General features: G+C 35.9%; 2 protein-coding genes across 3 annotated transcripts; one reads left to right on the forward strand and one right to left on the reverse strand.

Moving 5' to 3' along the window:
- On the reverse strand, positions 1 to 7,198 carry LOC129902420 (glucose-6-phosphate isomerase 1, chloroplastic). The gene is made up of 14 exons (XM_055977655.1): positions 6,274 to 7,198; positions 5,657 to 5,773; positions 4,851 to 4,949; positions 4,474 to 4,557; positions 4,002 to 4,145; positions 3,554 to 3,619; positions 3,218 to 3,286; positions 3,016 to 3,123; positions 2,267 to 2,319; positions 1,969 to 2,107; positions 1,258 to 1,414; positions 641 to 719; positions 447 to 513; positions 1 to 353 (listed from the first exon to the last, which is right to left on the reverse strand). Exons 1-14 carry the CDS (start codon positions 6,799 to 6,801, stop codon positions 219 to 221), a joined length of 1,845 nt encoding a protein of 614 aa, XP_055833630.1. The 5' UTR covers positions 6,802 to 7,198; the 3' UTR covers positions 1 to 218.
- A 3,213-nt stretch (positions 7,199 to 10,411) lies between these two features.
- Positions 10,412 to 17,758, forward strand: LOC129902705 (uncharacterized). Of its 2 annotated transcripts, none has more exons than XM_055978076.1 (6): positions 10,412 to 10,518; positions 10,813 to 10,965; positions 11,373 to 11,450; positions 11,613 to 11,688; positions 17,146 to 17,219; positions 17,311 to 17,758. In XM_055978076.1, the coding sequence occupies exons 2-6, from the start codon at positions 10,843 to 10,845 to the stop codon at positions 17,380 to 17,382; spliced, it is 423 nt and encodes a 140-aa protein (XP_055834051.1). In that variant the 5' UTR covers positions 10,412 to 10,518; positions 10,813 to 10,842; the 3' UTR covers positions 17,383 to 17,758. The 2 variants fall into 2 exon arrangements, with proteins under 2 accessions (XP_055834051.1, XP_055834050.1); XM_055978075.1 differs by having other exon boundaries at positions 10,416 to 10,518; positions 10,776 to 10,965.
- The last annotated feature ends 694 nt before the right edge of the window (positions 17,759 to 18,452 follow it).

The following is an 18,452-nucleotide window of genomic DNA, read 5'->3' on the forward strand; positions in this document are numbered from 1 at the left end:
TTTCTGAAATTTATTTGATCATGGGGAAGCAAATATGCTCTCTGATACAACTAATAGATGTGAACATGGTGCTTTGAAAAGAAAAAAAAATTGGATTTTTATCTCTTAACAGCAGTTAGAAATCCCCAATAATCAGCCACCACAAGGCCGGACCCTATTTTGGGCACATATGTATTTCTCGGAGGTATGCAGAAACATAAGAATGTTTAATGCAAGATCTAGGCATATAACTCGTCAACATTACACTCTCCCAGATAAACTTTTATGCTCCGAGGAGAACCACAATTACCTTCGGCAATAAGAGCTCTGTCATTTGCAGCCATGTGTGCAATAATCTTATAGATCATTTCAATCTGACAAATTGCAAAGGGCAGTCAGCAATTTACATCCTATTGTATGTGTAAATAAAGAAAAAATGAAGGAAGCCATAGAGAGGTGAATCATACATCGTCTTCACAATGGCAACGTTCAGCTATTGCCTCCAGAGTAAGTGGTTCAACAGGCTGTTTACAGCTGGAGAAAGAAATAACATAGTTACTAGCAGTCATCTCACCAAAGAGAGAACTTGAAGGAAATAAAATTGCATCAGTATTTTTCAACCCAAGCAAGAATAATGAGAACCAAGATCTCATCGACATACCTGGCCTCATTAAGTACTTGAAGGACACGCTTTTGAAGTGCAAGAATTTCTCCAGCAGCTTTTTTCCCAGCTTCCACACCTGATGCCATAATAGATGTTAGTTGGCCTTGCGTGAATAGGACATAAATTAACTTCAATTGAATTAGCCAAGAGGAAATGGTTGAACCAACCACCCTTTACAATTTGAATAGAAGAAAATGACCTCATGAAGATCTCGTGTTTTATTCTCAGATTTTACGTGTAAATATAAAGATCAATTGAATTAGCCAAGAGGAAATGGTTGAACCAACCACCCTTTACAATTTGAATAGAAGAAAATGACCTCATGAAGATCTCGTGTTTTATTTTCAGATTTTACGTGTAAATATAAAGATCACTCGGGAGATTTTGACATGAAACTAAAAAAGAAGAAGTTGTAATGAGCCACAAAACCAACTGAACCAGTTAGCCAATATGATATCCTCGTCTGTAAGTCTTATCTAATTACGATTCAACTATGATACAGGATAGACAGAGACTTGTGGTTAAATTAGAGATGGTTTACATAAACAAGCATAAGCATCAGCATTTAGCTCTTATTGAAGTCCATTTAAGGAACAAAAGGATAAAGGAAATACCAGGTTGATGATAAGCGTTAATGTTGACAAGTGAAGCATAAATCCCAACAGCTCGCTCGTAGAGTGCTACTAGAGCTCCAACAGATCTAGGTGTCACTTCTTGCACAGTGACTGTGATGGACTCCCGATCGTTCGAATACAGAGCTGACCTTGTTCCCTGCAAAACATGGATCAACCTTTTGAATAAAGCTACAAATAGCAAGAAAAATAAAACAGAAAGAACAAAAGATCGTTACTGTGTAAGGAAAAAGGTATGTAACACAAATCACAAAACTGTATGATTCTGTTTTAAAGGCCCTGGGTCAAACTTTTACAAAAATCTCTTTTGATAAGGTAAATTTTTTATTAACAAACAGCATTACCAAGGAGGTACTGACAAGTTCAAAGAGTATACAAAAAGCTGGGAATTTTTTCACACAGTGCCTAGACAATTCAAACTTTATTTTTATCAGGAGACTATTCACACTTTTTTACAAATTAATCAGAAACTTGTTCTTTTTATACAGGTAAAATGCTAAATTATTGTGTCATCAAAATTAGCAGAACTCTTATCTTCTGTCCATCAAATATCAAATGCAGAGTAGGTCAGTTTATAGAGCATTCAACCTCTCACTGTATGAAGTCTCTAGAACATCTTGCATTTCTTGCACTAGACCTTCACTCCCCCTTCCGATCACTCCACTAAACTAAAATATTACTAGAAGAACTAACCTGTAACATTCCAAAGAGGTAGTCACCACAAGTAACACCAGGTTCAAGCTCCCAATCATGACCAGGGGGCCTATCACGCAATACTTCAATAAATGTTGCAAAGAAATTGTGCACACCTTCTCGGAGTTGTTGAATATAGCTGGAAACAAGAAAACGAGGAAACTAAATTTACGGTGAAACGATGACCGGTTAGAAAATACTTAAACGAGCTTCATAAAAATGTACACCAGACTTGGCATTTTCATTTTCTTGTTTATTTTTTCTTTAGTGATGAGTGAAAAGCACAATCTAAACTTACGCATGCTGATCCGTACTCCCTTTGTTTCCATAAACACTGATCCCTTGATTCACCTGTGAATGGCAAAAAATAGTATAAACATAAACACCAGGAAATCTTATTCACAACTGAAATTCTATCAACAATCTGAATTAGTGAATGAAGGGAGATCTTATTCATAACTGAACTTCTATTAACAGCCTAGACAAGTGGACAAAGGACAAGGCAGGTACACAGCAGATATAATCGGATTTGTTAGAGTGGGTTAGAGTCCCACATTGGTTGGGGAATGGACTGGTGGTCTACTTATATGAACTTGGGCAATCATCTCCTCATGAGCTAGCTTTTGGGGTTGACTTAGGCCTAGGTGTCATATCTTTACATGGTATTACAGCTAGTTCCATAGCCGTTTGAGCTCCCGGTCCATTCTCCACTTGGGCCTAGGCGTGAACGAATGGACTGGTGGTTCTTATATGGACTTGGGCAATCCTTTCTTGATGAGCTAACTTTTGGGGTTGAGTTAGGGCCAAGGTGCCAGCCATATCTTTACAAGAATAAATGGAGCAAAATAACATTATGTTTCCACTAGGCAAATTGTTTTCATTTATAGTGAACACAAAATATCTAAGGACAAGAACTAATTTCCAGGGTTCCTTTTATGAGAAGTGGTTGACTGAGTTGGTGCACGCATGGGGTTACATGAGTAAGTGGAAATGCATCTATTTTGTGTGGTTTTTAATCTGACAAAATTAAAAGCATGGGAAATATACCCTGTTACCGTCCAGGTCAAACTCTTTCCCAAGAGACTCCATGACAAGCTGCTGTAAATACCTACTGAATAGTAATAAACTGTCCTTGTATGGGAGGACAACCATATCCTGCAACAGATAAGAAACAACATATCCACATAGTCAAATACACAACTACATGTTCCTCTGACATCCTAACCACAAATCTGAAGGTGAAGCAGACCTTGGATCCAACTCCATCAGTTGCCCAGTACCAGCACAAAGCAAGTAGCGCTGCCGGGTTATCCCGAACCTGATGACATATTGGTGCAATATCAATCATCAATTTGTTCTAGTACAAATCAAAGACAGATTCTTGAAGTAAAAAAATGTATAATGGCCCATCTTATTTTTTCCTGAAGTCAGCCAAAAAAAGAAATTATAGCTCCTATAATTCTACAAAGAAACTTATTTCAATTGTATGTACTTGGAAGATTTACTAGTTATTCTCAAAACTTCAAATACAAAAGAGTCAACTTTTATATGCCAAAAGAACGTGAAAAAGGCCATATAGTAATACCACAGTGGTCCTGTTTGCTTCGTCCATCAATGCAGCACCAGCAAGCATCTCTCTAATATCAATTCCCTGGAGTGAAAAAATATATGAGGTGTAATGTAATACAAACGTTCCAAGACAAGATGAAATAATTCCCCGTGTCTCATTCTATGCAACAAAGTCTGGCCGACCTTGAATTGTAAGTGTTGTCCTACTTAAACAACATATGCTTGGTAAAATTAGAAGTTTTAGGAAGTTCTGGAGGTTGTATATAAGTTAATTTGATAAAGACAGTATCACACCAATCATGACATTCATTTACACAACTGAATTTGAACTTCTGAAACTTGTGAGAGTTACATGAAATATTCTTTCTTCTAGAATTGTGTCGAGAAGTTTGGGGAGTTTAAAGCAGTGAATAGTGATATATAAACAAACTGAGATTAGAAATGTGACTTTAGGAGTGTCAAACCTGAAGTGCAGCTGGAAGTAAACCAACTGCAGACATTTCAGAGGTTCTTCCACCCACCCAATCAAACATAGGGAATCTGGCTAACCAACCCTCAATTCTAGCAGTGTTGTCAAGCAATGAGTTCTCTTGTGTAATGGCAACACCCTGCATATGAGTGGCAGTAAGCAACAATGAGAAGTGAGAACTATTTAAGAGCAACGCTATGCACAGCCTGCAATGTATACTATACTGGAGAGTGAACAAAAAAAACGGAACCAGAGGATAACAGACCAAGCAGAAACTTTTCATAGACCTACTAAAACTCCTAAACCAGTAGATGCAGATTAAACAGAGGTAAATCAGTCATTACGTTTTTTTAACTCTCTTCCACAGAACTTTCATTTGCTTAACTAAATACAATACTCATCAGAGAGCTGCTCCACATTATGGCTAAAAAAATATGAAAGCAGAAAAAAGAACCTGAGGTCAAAACCTGTTTTGCAAATATCAGGCCAGCTTCACGAAAGGCCTTCTGAACTTCTAGCAAACCATTTCGGGTTTCTGGAGTGCCTCCACTCTAATTAACATAAAAAGATCAAAAAGAGCATCAGAAAATTCTCAATTTATGCAGCCCCCAGCGCTTTGGCATAGTGGTGAGAGTGCATGATGAGTGGGTTAGTCGCACGTCAAGGGTTCGAACACTGCCGCAGAACAAAAGCACGGTGCTTAAGTGGAGGAGGGTAGAGGAGTTGGCTCATTATCTACCGAGTTCCGAACAGTGCGTCAGTAGCCCTTGGAGATTTCTCAGTTATCAAAAAAGATTCTCTATTTTTGTTAAGGGGAAAAAACAGAAACTAGATGCATAACCACCTTTGAAATAACAATAACAAGTGTTGATTCCAGCTCAGGGCCAAGTTGCGCAATTTGATGATCAATGCCTGCTGGATCTGTGTTGTCGATAAATCTTATCTGCCAAGAGGTGATAAAGCATGGTATAGACAGAGAGAGAAATGTGAGAGAAACAGATAAAGAGGTAAGCAAGAGTTCTACACATGTATACTACAATAAGGAAAGGCACCATGTAGATTTATTATGAACTATGTAAAAGACAATTTATATTTTAAATCCTTCATCATTAAGTTTTCTGCACAAGTCGTTTGACTTTATCTACACTCTTAATGAGAGGAAACAGTTCAGTGGAGAAATTCATTAGTGCTTGTCAAATAAGAGAGCAATATCATCATGATCACTACAGATGCAAGAATAAGGGATAGGATTAAGTCAAGTCACTTGCATTGGCTTTGATATTGTGAAGCACCCGTTTTGGCAAGATCAAAATATTATACGACATTGATTGTGATGCTGGATTAAGTAAACAAAGAAACTTTTAAGCCAGATATACAACGTTGAACAAACAACTAATTTAAGCAAATGTGCACATTAGATGGCGACGTACTGGAAATTTTATGATATTGGTACTCACTACATGTTGAGAAATATGCTCAACATAGGAAACTGACTGAAAAGATATATTCCTCTTTTCTTCTCACAGGATTTGAAGGTGAGGAAAATTTGGTAAAACACCTTAATACTTTACTGCTAAAAGAGTGAGTTCAGTTAACCCACAGACTTCAAAACAGAGCAATCACTGATTTTTAAACACAACTGCCAATTACCTTCAGAGGAGGGTTGTCAGGAGCCAATGCCTCAGCCACAAATTGTGGCCCTAGTGCTGAACCACCAATTCCAACAGAAAGAATTTGCGTAAATCGGCCACCAGAAGGAGTTTTGATCTGCAAGGTTGTAATTCAGAATAAGTTGACCAAGCTTTGCAAGATAACAGCCCGTAACCAATCAAAGATGCCAAAATATGCTTACAGATGTTGAGGCTTAAAGGATTTACAAATTAGGAACATGAAGTACATTACAACTCTAAAATCAAAAGTTCCTTATAAGCTTGTTATTACTATTTCAATTCCCAAACAATCACTGCAACTACATTACTCGTATCATACAACTTTTTAACAATATTGACTTGAAATGCCTCTTGATTGATCAGAAACAACTAGAGATCATAAAAAATGGCCAAAGATAAGATTTTTACAGATTAAGATTATTGAACGAAAGGTAATCAAGATCAATCAACTACACCTCAATTGCAAAATCAGCTTTACAACTCCTCTATATAAGTTGTCTTTCAACACAAACTAGGGGTTCTTAATACATAACAAAAGGCAAATAAAGCACTGACTTTTAGCTGAAAAATCAGATAACAGAGTTGACACCAACTGACCTTACCACTGACGACATCGTTTGCAAACTGGCAAACAGCTTCAAGAGTATTCTCAATCTGCAATCTGAGAAATGAGTTGGGAGCAAGATGAGGACTTCTCAACCAATAATGACCCACCATTCTACCCTCATCTGGGTTTGCAATAGATCCCTTCTCCAAATCCTCCATATCCTTAAAGGCCTTCTGCAAACGGGGCTCCATTTCCTCAAGAAACCCGTCACTGAATCCGACCCGACTTATATCCAAATACAAACCCAACTCCTTGTGCTGGTATAGCCAGTCTACGTATCTCTTCCATAAAGCATTCGGGTTTTTCTCCAACCCAACATTCTCCTTCTTCACCTTGTGTACGACGTCGTTAGACAAGCTCGACGGAACCTCACGCGCCACCGCGTGAACATGGAATCTTGATTTGTTGGGCAAATAAATTGAACCCAATTGGGAAGAAGTGATTTTATGAATGGATTTCACTTCCGATTTGAAAGATGAAGAAGGTGAGTAAATGCTAGAGAGAGAAGAAGAAGCCATTAATTTAGAAACCCAATAATAAAAAGAGCTGTGAAAGCAAATTAGGAAGCGATATAAACAAGAAGAAAGAGAGATCAAGAAAAGGCGCTTTGGGTTTATTTGGCTTTTGGAAGGTAAAGGGGGGTTCTTTGTATACTATTCTAGTGCTCCGATGGTCATTGACTCATTGTTGGTTGATATTTTACCTTTTTTGTTCAACAGAGTACGTGACAGTATTAAATTTTTCTAAAGTGTAAAACAAGAAGTTGATATTGGGTTGGCTGAGATTGGTTGGCGATGATTTTGTTTTTTTGGAGGTATTGGTGCTATTTTGTGGTAATCCAAGGACATGGGTCGGGTTCCTGGGATATTCTTCTTCTTCTTCAATGTTGTTTGATTCGATTGGTTCTCATACTTGCACAAATATTATGGCTTTTTAATAGACATGATAAGTATGCTTAGATAGATGTGTGGGTATACTAAAAAATATATAATTAGGAATTAAATTTTATGAGGCAAGATGGGACTGACTTCTGTAGTGGAATGCATTTAGCTTACTAAGGAAATGATACTAGTTAGAAAGGTGTGGAAGTCGAGTATTAGGATAAAAAGGTGTAGAGATCGAGTATTAAGGTAGAAGTTAGTAGGTAGTTGAGTATTGTCGTCATTTAAGTGGGAGAGACAATGAGATTCCCTCGCAGCCTTAATAGTAGTAGTGTTTAGTATCTGTTTTACTATATGTTGTTTCATTTACTTTGTATATATCTTGATATTTTACCGTCATGTTTTTTGCAACTCTATTTTGAATATCTTTTCTTTTGAGCTGTGGGTTCATCGGAAACATTTCTCTATCCGCAAAGATAGAATTAAAGTATGCATATATCTTATCATCTTCATACCCCATTTGTAGGACTACATTGAGTCTATTATTGTTGTACTTTTATTTAGTTCTTAAAAAAAACAATGAATTAAGAAAATAGAAGTAGCAACAAAGGGAAAGAGGTGCGACCATTTACTTGCACTATAAAAGTTCAACAAGTTTAATTTGCATTAATAGTAAATACAGATTTAAAATTTATACTTTGGAGGTTCAAGATTCTAAGTTTTTGCAACAATAATATTGATCCAAAACTTAATAGATATAATACTTTTGTGAAGTTTGTACTTTTATATCTTTGATCTATGTCAAAAATGAAGAATTTAGTTGAAATCACTACCAACACTTCACTCTAGGTACTTGGTAGCCTTCAATGTATACAATAGGTAACAAGTAACACAAGGGAGTTGTGCAATTAATCCTTTTCTCCTCAAATGTCAAATTGGCAAATGTTGTCACTTTTGATTGAGGAATACATTTGCTTCAATTCCTTTTGCATTATGGGCCACCTGATTTGGATGTATTGCAACCATTCAAATTGTTCTACCTTGTCATAGTCCAACTAGTAAAGAGATCAACTTGTGCTTCTATTTCAATTCAACTTTAATACCATTCTATTGACATATATTTTGTTTTGACAAAAAACAACTTTTTCTTTTCTTTCTATAGTTGTAATTCTTTATGTCAACCTAGTATTTCTTTTTCATAATTCCCAAAATAGCATTAATTATTAGATGAGAGGTTATCAAATTAAGGTAGAGGACTAGTAGATAGTTGAGAGTTGTCTCACTTATTCTTTTATACTAGTAGTTATAGTAGTTTCTTGGTTTATGTTATTATCTGTTATTTTTTTTTGATTATTACTTATTATTTTGTTGTAGTGGTATCATGTTATCTTTAATATTTTGTCATAACTTTTTCACCTCAGTATTTTTTTGTCATAATTTTTTTTCTTTGAGTAGAAGATCTATCGTAAACATCTCTTCCTTTTGAGACAAATATAAGGTTTGTGTACACATTATCTCTACTTGTGTGATGTATATTTTTGTTGTAGCGCTAATTCTTTTCTCTAGTATTAATAGTATAGTTCTCTTAATAACATTTTATTGCATGAAATATATGGAATAATTCATGTACTCGTTGAAAGTCAACTCCATGGTTTTATAATTAAAAAATAATAATATTTAGAGCTCTTACAATTGCTAATGGTTTATATACCGCATCGTCTAGACGTCAATTATATCAAAACAAAGTATATATATATATATATTTGTGGTTCTTTAAAATATCCAGTGATCGATTTTATACACGCTATTTAAGTTATTTTTTTCAAAATACTTGATTTATAATCAATATTAACAAATTTCATTATTTTATTTGTATAAAGGCTTTGAGGTCTCACTTCAACTCAGAATAAACAAATATTTTTGTAACAGTACATTAATAACTTTCTCATTTGTGTAAAATTTAAATTCATGCAACATAAGATATTCATTGTTTCAGAGAATAAAAAAGGCTAATTGATTATTTATCATTTACTTTCCTTATCTACTTTTTTTCCGGAGAAAACTACATTATATTAATTCATAATATGTGTTATATCTCCATAAGATACTTGTGCATTCTTTATAATTCAAATTGGAAAAATTAAAATCCCATTACACTTTATGTAAACAGAAAAGAGGGAATTTCGCTATATTAGGAGCTAGTGTATTCCATGCACGAAGAATATGTACAAAGTTGATCGCTTTAAGAAATTCATCAATTTCCATATATCCTCGCAAGTATAGTATTTATCTCTCATGACATTATTATTTTTTTCTGTACCTTTTGTACAATGTTCTTTGCATGTGATAGCATATGAAATTTTGACCAATCATTATGTAATGTTCTTCTCAATGCTTGTCGAATTGCTAGTGCTTATGTTTTTTCCCACAAACTGAATAGAATTGCGAGGGCATGAAGCAAATGACCACAACGATCCATAACCGTCATTTCAATGTTTGTCTTTTCCTTGTCCATGCACATGTCTTCATCTGTAAAAATAACAATACCATTTTGTGCCATAGTAATTTTTCCATCCTTAATCCCATTGGCATACAAGTCAAAACTGATGGCGTTAGCAATATATTTATGAAAACTAAACAAAGCCTTATTAACTATTTCATTAAGTTCATATATATCACCATTAGAACAAAATGAATTTCTGCCTTTCCATAGTTGCCATAAAACATAAACACTTAATTTTATTAACTCAATGAAATTAAGTTATTGATAAATATGAACTGACACCGTGCAAGTCGCTAATGGTGGAAAAAATTCCGCTATGACAGGGCCGCTATAACGGGCTTAAAGTTTGTTTTAAGTTTTGACCCTGACAATTTCAAATTCAAACATTAGATTAAAATAATTTTTATAGTATTTGAATAAAATAAAAATAAATCAAACCCTAAAATTAATTATAAAGTAATTACATATTTTATAATTTTCGATTATGTGTTAAATAAGGTTGATGCAATTGGCTTTATGCTCACTTGCACTACTTTTGTCTTAACACCACAATCGTTTTCCTTCAAATGAGCTGATTTTTATTTTTGCTCTTAAAAATCAAATTTATATCTAGTGAAACATAAATTCTTTAAGAGCATAAACATAAATTATGATATATTATGGTACGAATATAAAAAATTATGTCGTATAATTTTTTTGAATATTCTGAGAGGATAATAAAAGTTAAAAACGAACCCAAAGCAAAAGTGCAAAAATGACCCGTTTGAAAATTGTAAATTGGGTGAGGCAACAAATAAGGCAAACCAAGAGGCACAAAAAAACCACCCTTGAAGTACCAGAAACACAAACAGGTATTCTTAATTAATCGACTTTTCCTTATGTTTCTTCAATTTTAACTTCTTTTGTTTTTTGGTCTGCCTCTTTTTGTGGGGATTGTATCTTGCCCTTTCGGATTAGATAAAATTCCCTTATAATTTTTCTCATCTTAGCGGGTATCTAGACCTGCATTGTATTATTATCTAGATAAAACTGGAAAAAAAAAAGACTAGATTTTTATTATATTTCTTGTTTTTTTTTTTTCGTTTTCTGTCGGTTCTGGTACACAAAGACCCAGATAAATCCTTGTGGGTTGCCGATTTTTGTAGAGCTGAAACTATTTTTGAGAAGAAAAGACGATGTGGGACGAGTGGGTTAATGATTTCGGACACGAATACGAGGAAGAGCAGCAGCAGCAAGAAGAAGAGGAGGAGGATTCTTATCTTAAATTTGATTTCTTGTCAGTTTTGTCTAAACCCAAGGTACTTATTTGCGGAATTTAGTTTTCCTTTGTTGAAATTTGTGTCAAGTTTGGGTTTTTGGTTGGTGGGGTTTGCATTTCTCGACTATTTGTGTTATGTGTAGGATTATTATGGGATACTGGTTGTGGGTTTTGGTTTTCTTTTTGAAATTTGTTGTCAAGTTTGGGTTTTTGATTGGTGGGGTTTGCATTTCTTGACTGTTTGTGTTATGTGTAGGGTTATTATAGGATACTGGTTGTGGGTTTTGGTTTTATTTTAGAAATTTGTTGTCAAGTTTGGGTTTTTGCATTTCTCGAATGTGTATGTAGGATTATTTCGGGATGCTGGAAGTTAATTTTGGGTTTATTTGCTGGAATGTTGTGTAAAGTTGCAGTTTTGACTTGTGGTTTTGCATTTCTTGAATGTAGGATTATTATAGAATACTGGAAGTGGATTATGATGCCACGGAGGAGGTCATTCGATCCAATTTTATCCGTCTTGCTTTGGTTAGTTTCATTCTATTCATGTTAAAATCAATTGTTGTAACCTGGTTTATATTTTTCCACCTTTGTAAGTGTTAAACATTTCATTGCATCTGATCTATGAGGTGTGTATATCTCATTTTCTTAGTTCTAGCATTCGTTTTATAATTTTTGTTTTGGGGACAGAAATGGCATCCGGATAAGCAAAAAGATCAGGATAGTGCTACCTCAAAGTTTCAGGAAATAAATGAGGCTTACCAAGGTTAGTTCTTTTTCAAAGCTGTAAGCATTTATTTGGTTCTTAACTGGCTATCTTTGTAAGCCATTTACAAGTCAAAGTTGATTTATACAGAGTTCTCAACCTGCAATCAGTCAATATTTAGTTCATATCTGGGTTTTCTTGGAGTTTGTTTAATAACATATGTCTACTGCAAGCAATGTTCTTGATAGAGTAACTTGAGAATCAAATACTTATATCCCATCTAGATTCAGGCAAGAGCTGAAAATTATGTCTGGTTACCCCATAGGGAATGGTCATAACAACAACAACAACACACCCTATGTAATCCCACAAGTAGGGTCTGGGAAGGGTGGTGTGTAAGCCATAGAGAATGGTTGTAGTCTTGTAGAAAGCGATATCCACATGTGCTACTTAGTTCCATTGAAGGAGATTCTGCAAAAAATCCAACAAATTACCGAAGCTTGTGTAGTTGTTGCGACAACTTAGTATTTATTGAGTTATAATACTGGCAACAAACTCAATAATGTTGCAAAAAGTTGTTGCAACTATCTTCCGAAGTTGTTATTTTACTATGGAAGGTGGAAAGTGAGGCGGAGGAGATGGATGGCTTTGGGTCACCTTTCCTCTAATAAAGAGCCTCCAAGTTCAAAAACCTCCAAGTCTTCTTATTTACACAAAGCTCATACCTCGTCCTCACCCTCCCTCTCTCCCCCTCCTCCACACTTTCTGTCCTTCACCTTCTATAGTAAAATTCAGTAACTTTGGTGAATTTTATGTATCTTCTTAATTTGTTGGATTTTCTGCAGAATCTCCTTCATGGCCTGAAACTTTTTTCCCACTAATCTTCATAATCAAAGCAAAAACAGTCCATAGAATAAAAAGAAGTCGACAATGATGAATATGAAGAAAGTTATAAAGGAGAAAATAGTTAAAGAAAGAGAAGGAAGAAGTAGAAGAGGAAGGGTTAACAACATACCCAGTGAAATCCCACAAGGGGGTTTGGGGAGGGTAGTATGTACACAAACCTTACCACTATCTCGTGGAGGTAGAAGAGGAAGGGAGGAGAAGGAAAATTCAAATTTGAAATCTAAAAGTGGTAATGAACTCTTTTTAAAAAAAATTCGAAGCTTTAATCCTTACCCTCAAGCTTTTAATAATTATGATTGCACCCCAATTTCCTTAATTATGTTTGATTTGGTCAAGGTTACCTTTTCTTACTTGGGTGGTTCCTTGGTTCCCCTTTAACCTAACTTGGATAGCGTGCTACCTCTAGAGTACTCTTTTGGGACCACCTCTTTTCCTTTCTCTCACTGCTATCCCATCCATTGTACTGTCAGTATCAAGACATTACTGTTTATATGCCAAATATCATATTCTTTAAGCTAAATTGTAGGTTTTAGAATATAAGAAGACCAGTTCTGATGAAGAACTTAGAATAAATAATACATTATTGGCAAGTCTCTTTAGTCTCCGAGATGAATTTGTTTGTCCAGGCAAATGATTATTTTCTGGAAAGACAAAATTGTGTGCTAAAGTTGAACTCCTAGATTCTAGAATGTTCCTGTAGAGGGTGACTAACATTCGATTTTCCTTACCCACCCTTGTCTCTGCATATTCCAACGAATTATAGAAGTTTATGTTAAAATCCACCATTGATGAATGGATATGAGATCTTCTAGGTCATTAGCGAAGCTAACACAGAGAGTAAATAACTGCTTCTTTGTATTGATAGAAGAGAATGATTACAGAATGAGAATATCTACTCTAATGGCTACTATTTATAGAGCAACTAATTAACTAACTTGCTAACCACCTAGCTAACTAGTGATCATTTTGTTATAACAGAATGACAACTGTACAACAGAATGACAGCTGTACACAACTCATCAGCCTTTCTCTATGATCATCTCAACACCCCCCTACAAGCTAGGTGGTGAAAAAACATTTAGAACTCCTAGCTTGGACAATAAATGGTAGTGCTGATGGCTTCCAAGTCCCTTTGTCAACAAATCTGCCTCCTGTTCAGTTGTTGGAACATATTTTGGATGTATCAAACCTTGTTGCACCTTTTCTCTTATAAAATGACAATCAATTTCTATGTGCTTTGTTCTCTCATAGAACACAGGATTGTTGGCTATCTGCATGGCTGACTTACTATCTATAAACAACTGAATTGGTGTAGGAATTTCAACTCCTAGACACTTGAACAATCCAAACAGCCAGATCAATTTAGACACTGTTAGAGCCATGCTTCTATATTATGATTCTGCTGAACTTCTAGCTACTGTGTTCTGTTGCTTGGACTTCCATGATATTAAGGACTGTCCAAATTTCACAATGTAATCAGTTACTGACTTCCTTGAGTTTGGACAACTAACCCAATCAACATCACAAAATGCTATCAAAACAGCTTTGCCCTCTGCATGCATCAGAATTCCAAGGCCTGGTTCACTCTTAACATATCTGACCACTCTATTAGCTGCCTCTAAATGAGACTTCTTAGGTGCCTGCATGAATTGGCTCAGAGTTTGAATACTATATGCAATGTCAGGCCTAGTCAATGTCAAATAGACAACTTCCCTATCAACCTTTGATAGCCTTTCACATCTTGCAAGGGTGGATCTTCCTTCAGACCACAATGTTGATCATATTCCAAGCTTGTGAGCTTCTGGTTCTATTCAAGAGGTGTAATTGCTGGTTTGCAGCCACTCAGACCTAACTCAGTTATGAGTTCTAGGGTGTACTTCCTTTGGCACAATAGAATACTTCAGTGATCCAAGGTCCTTGATCTTAAAGGCTGCATGTAACACATCTTTTGCTTCTTGTATAAGTTCCTTGTCATCTCCCAGCAAATCATCAACATAAACAAGAATGATCACCTGTTTAGCATGCTTCCTTAAAACAAACAAAGAGTGATCCTGTTGACTCTGCATGAAACCAGCTGATAATAAGGCATTTGTGAGCTTCAAATTCCATTGTCGAGATGCTTGCTTGAGACCATAGAGGGATTTGAGTAGTCTGCACCCCTGATTCCCCCCGGGCTACCAAATCCTGGAGGAAATTGCATGTACACTTATTCCTCAAGATCACCTTGGAGGAAAGCATTATAAACATCCATTTGGAATAGAGGCCACTGGTTCATGGCTGCTAAAGCTATCACAGCCCTCACAGTAGCCATCTTAATCACTGGGGAAAAAGTCTCTTAGTAATCTAAGCCTTCTTGTTGGCTATACCCCTTAGCAACAAGCCTGACCTTGAATCTCTCAACTTCACCATTAGACTTATACTTTATCTTGTACACCTATCTACAGCCAATAGGTTTCTTACATTTGGGAATAGTAACAACTTCCCACGTATGGTTCTGAACTAAAGCATCAATCTCTGATTGCATAGCAGAAATCCATCTAGGATCCTTAAGTGCCTCTTCATAAGTGGCAGGTTCTACATCAGAGGAGACAACTGCTAGGAAAGATAAACAGTTAGGAGAAAGAGCTGAGTAGCTCAAATACCTGGACATAGGATAAGAACATGCAGTATTTCCCTTGGCTGGGTGAACATAGTCTTGAAGCCAATTAGGTGGCTTGGTACCTCTAGTGGATTTTCTCAACTGAGGGTGAGACACAATGGGTGTTGAAGCTAGTGGTGGAGTAGGATCAGAAATAGGAGAGTTAGTGGGATGAACAATAGGTGAAGAGGCTGTAGGTGGCTCAACTGGTGTAGACTGTACTACAGATTCAGAAGGAATAGGCTGTGGACCAGGAAGGGCAATCTCAGGAGTTTCTATATCAAGGAACATGGGGTTATTATTGTCTCCATTTTTCAATAACAGGAAGGGAAATACATGTTCTTTGAAAGTAACATCTCTGCTAACAAAAAACCTTCTGGACTTGAAATCATACAATCTATAAGCTTTTTGTGTAGTGGAATAACCCATGTGTGCTGCAGCTGTTGCTCTAGGGGAAAATTTATCTGGCTTTGCTGTGTCAGTAGCAAAACACAAACAACCAAGAACTCTGAGATGAGACAAGTTAGGACTGTGAAAACTTCATAAGGGGACTGTCCGGTTAGAACAACTGATGGCAACCTATTGATTATGTATACTGCTGTCAAGACACAATCTCCCCAAAAAGAGAGTGGTATATTCCCTTGAAACGTGAGAGCCCTTGCCACTTCTAATATATGCCTGTGTCTCCTTTCTACCACTCCATTTTGTTGTGGAGTGTGTGGGCAACTACTTTGATGTCCAATGCCACTATGTAATAAAAAGTCAGTAAATTCCTTACTAAAGAACTCAGCACCATTATCAGTTCTGATCATTTTCACCTGATTTCCAAACTGAACACTCACCATTTTGACAAAAGATTTAAGCAGAAAAAGACGAATCACTTTTCAATTTCATCAGAAAAATCCATATCATTTTTGAGTGGTCATCCACAACTGTGAGGAAATACCTATGACCAGAAAGAGTAGAAACTCTATATGGACCCCATATGTCAATGTGAAGCAAATCAAACACTTTAGTTTGTCTAGCTAATGGACAAACAGTACAATCATTGAAACTACAGGTTGACACTTTATTCTTGATGAAGTCCAACTTCTTCATGACTGCTGCTGGGACATGACCAAGTCTCTTATGCGAAACATGAACATCTTCAGACAATCTTTCTGCAACACAGCTGCTAATCTTGCTCCTTTCATCAACCACCTTATCAGAGGAAGTCTAAGATATAGACCTCCTTCTTCTTTACCAATCCCCCTCACTTTCCCAGCACATAGGTCCTGGAAAATGCAAAAAAAGGGGAAGAAAAGCACCGAGCACTGCAATTCTCTGGTCATCTTAGACACTGACAACAAATTATACCTGAAGTCAAGCACATATAACACATTTCCTATAGTATAGCCACCTGTAATGTTGCATCTTCCTTGATAATTGACTGGTACAGTCTTACCATTTGGTAGGTGCACATTACTCTTCATAGGATCATGCATATTACTCAAACTATGCAGTAAATGCAAGTTATTGGTCATATGATCTGTTGCTCCACTGTCAAATATCCATGAGTCTATACATTTTCATAGAATTAGAATAATCAGTAGCATTACCTGCCATACTTCCTGCCTGCTCTACTCCCTTGCCTTCATCAAGCATATGCATTATCTGACTGTATTGCTCATTAGTGAAGTAATTTTGTCCTCTGTTGCCCTGTCTACCATAAGCATCAGATTCAGCTCTTGAATGATGTTGTGATCTCTGTGCATTTCCACTTCCTCCAGCTGCATGGGTCAGGTTAGCTCTCTGATGATATTGCTGTCTATAGGCATTCTCAGACCTACTAGAAGCTCCTCCAGAAACTCCTTTATGTTGAACATCTTCCTTTTCACCAATATAATCACCTTTATATGTGTGTGTTTCTCACTAATCTTTAGGGCATTTATTGAGTTTTCCTATATATTGACTTTCCAATTGTGTCAAAACAGTTTTGAGTGATTCTGTGAAACGACAAGAATACGACAAGAAAGGGATGCTACAAGCCTATGATTATAATATCATCGTGAGTTTCCTCCCAATCTTTTTTCTTTCTGGTTAGTTTAGGTACTTAACTATATCTTCATTGTTAACACTGCTCTGGCGTTTGATTGCAGGAATACCTTAATCGCTACAAGGGTCTTATTCTAACGTGTAACGGTCTTGGTATGAAGCACTCAATATGGTAAAACCAAGATACACACCTTCCCCATTGTAGTATATCTCGCGATCCTATTGGCACCACCACATATTACAGGATTTGGGATGCACAAAACTGGATCTGTAGTTGACATCGATTAGGCTATTGTACTATCTTTTGCACATGTATAGAGAAGCCGATTACACTGCACTAGTCTCAAACCTCAATTTAGAGGACTGTTTATATGAAATCTTCTTGTCTCTATTCTATCCTCTTTTCTTTTTGGGACGTCTAAAGAACTGGTGGCTCTTGTTCTCGTAGGTTTCTTCGAGAATATCCATTGACTTTTATGTTGTCTCAAATCATGGTTGAGAATCAGGTCTGGATGTGCACACATTTTCTATCAAATTATTGTTGAATCTTTACTTGGGTACTTTGTTGAGCTCTCTATCGACTATTTCTTTCAGCAGTCGGGTATAAAGATTGAACGATTTCAGCTATATCGTCTACGTGTTAGTAATTAAATACAATAGGAATTATGCTTCAATACCAAACAAACAAGTTGTGGTTGGCTATATAAATTTTTTGCTGATCATGTTGCTTAATTTAAACTCATTTCATTTCAATATTATGATACCAAAAAAGAAAAAGGAAAATGATGTTAGTTGAATGTACAGTCTCTTTGGCACCACAATATTAGAGTCAACACTTCAGGGTCGTTTGGTAAAGTGTGTTAGCAAAAATAATGTATGCATTAATTAAGTGTATTAATAGTACTTTGTTTGATACACTTTTTCATGGCATGTATAAGTTATACACTCTATTGTGTATTAAGGCTTGCATTATTAATACCATGGATTTTTAGGTATTAGTAATGCAAGGGGATTTAATGCTTGCATTATTATGGTTAAAGACTCAATTATCCCTCAAAACCTTTTTTACATTTTTTTCATCATAATTGTTGAGGATATTTTTATAAATAAATATTTTTATGCAATGCATGTTATTTTTTAATACATTAAACCAAATAATGCATACGAAATATTCTATGTATAATGCAAGCATAACTACACAAACATTATTAATACCCTCTGTTTAGCATTATTTTAATATACTCTA

Source organism: Solanum dulcamara, chromosome 9 (assembly GCF_947179165.1).
Source record: "Solanum dulcamara chromosome 9, daSolDulc1.2, whole genome shotgun sequence".
Classification (NCBI taxonomy): Eukaryota; Viridiplantae; Streptophyta; class Magnoliopsida; order Solanales; family Solanaceae; genus Solanum; species Solanum dulcamara.

What these genes read in the sequence shown, in the direction of transcription:
- LOC129902705 (XM_055978076.1), top strand. Translation starts at nt 10,843, where the DNA reads ATGTGGGACGAGTGGGTTAATGATTTCGGACACGAATACGAGGAAGAG. An exon ending in CAGTTTTGTCTAAACCCAAG is followed by an intron (nt 10,966 to 11,372) that starts GTACTTATTTGC and finishes TCTTGAATGTAG; the next exon opens with GATTATTATAGAATACTGGA. An exon ending in ATTTTATCCGTCTTGCTTTG is followed by an intron (nt 11,451 to 11,612) that starts GTTAGTTTCATT and finishes TTTTGGGGACAG; the next exon opens with AAATGGCATCCGGATAAGCA.
- LOC129902420 (XM_055977655.1), bottom strand. Translation starts at nt 6,801, where the DNA reads ATGGCTTCTTCTTCTCTCTCTAGCATTTACTCACCTTCTTCATCTTTC. An exon ending in AAGCAAACAGGACCACTGTG is followed by an intron (nt 3,287 to 3,553) that starts GTATTACTATAT and finishes ATATGTCATCAG; the next exon opens with GTTCGGGATAACCCGGCAGC. An exon ending in CAAGTACTTAATGAGGCCAG is followed by an intron (nt 514 to 640) that starts GTATGTCGATGA and finishes TTCTTTCTCCAG; the next exon opens with CTGTAAACAGCCTGTTGAAC.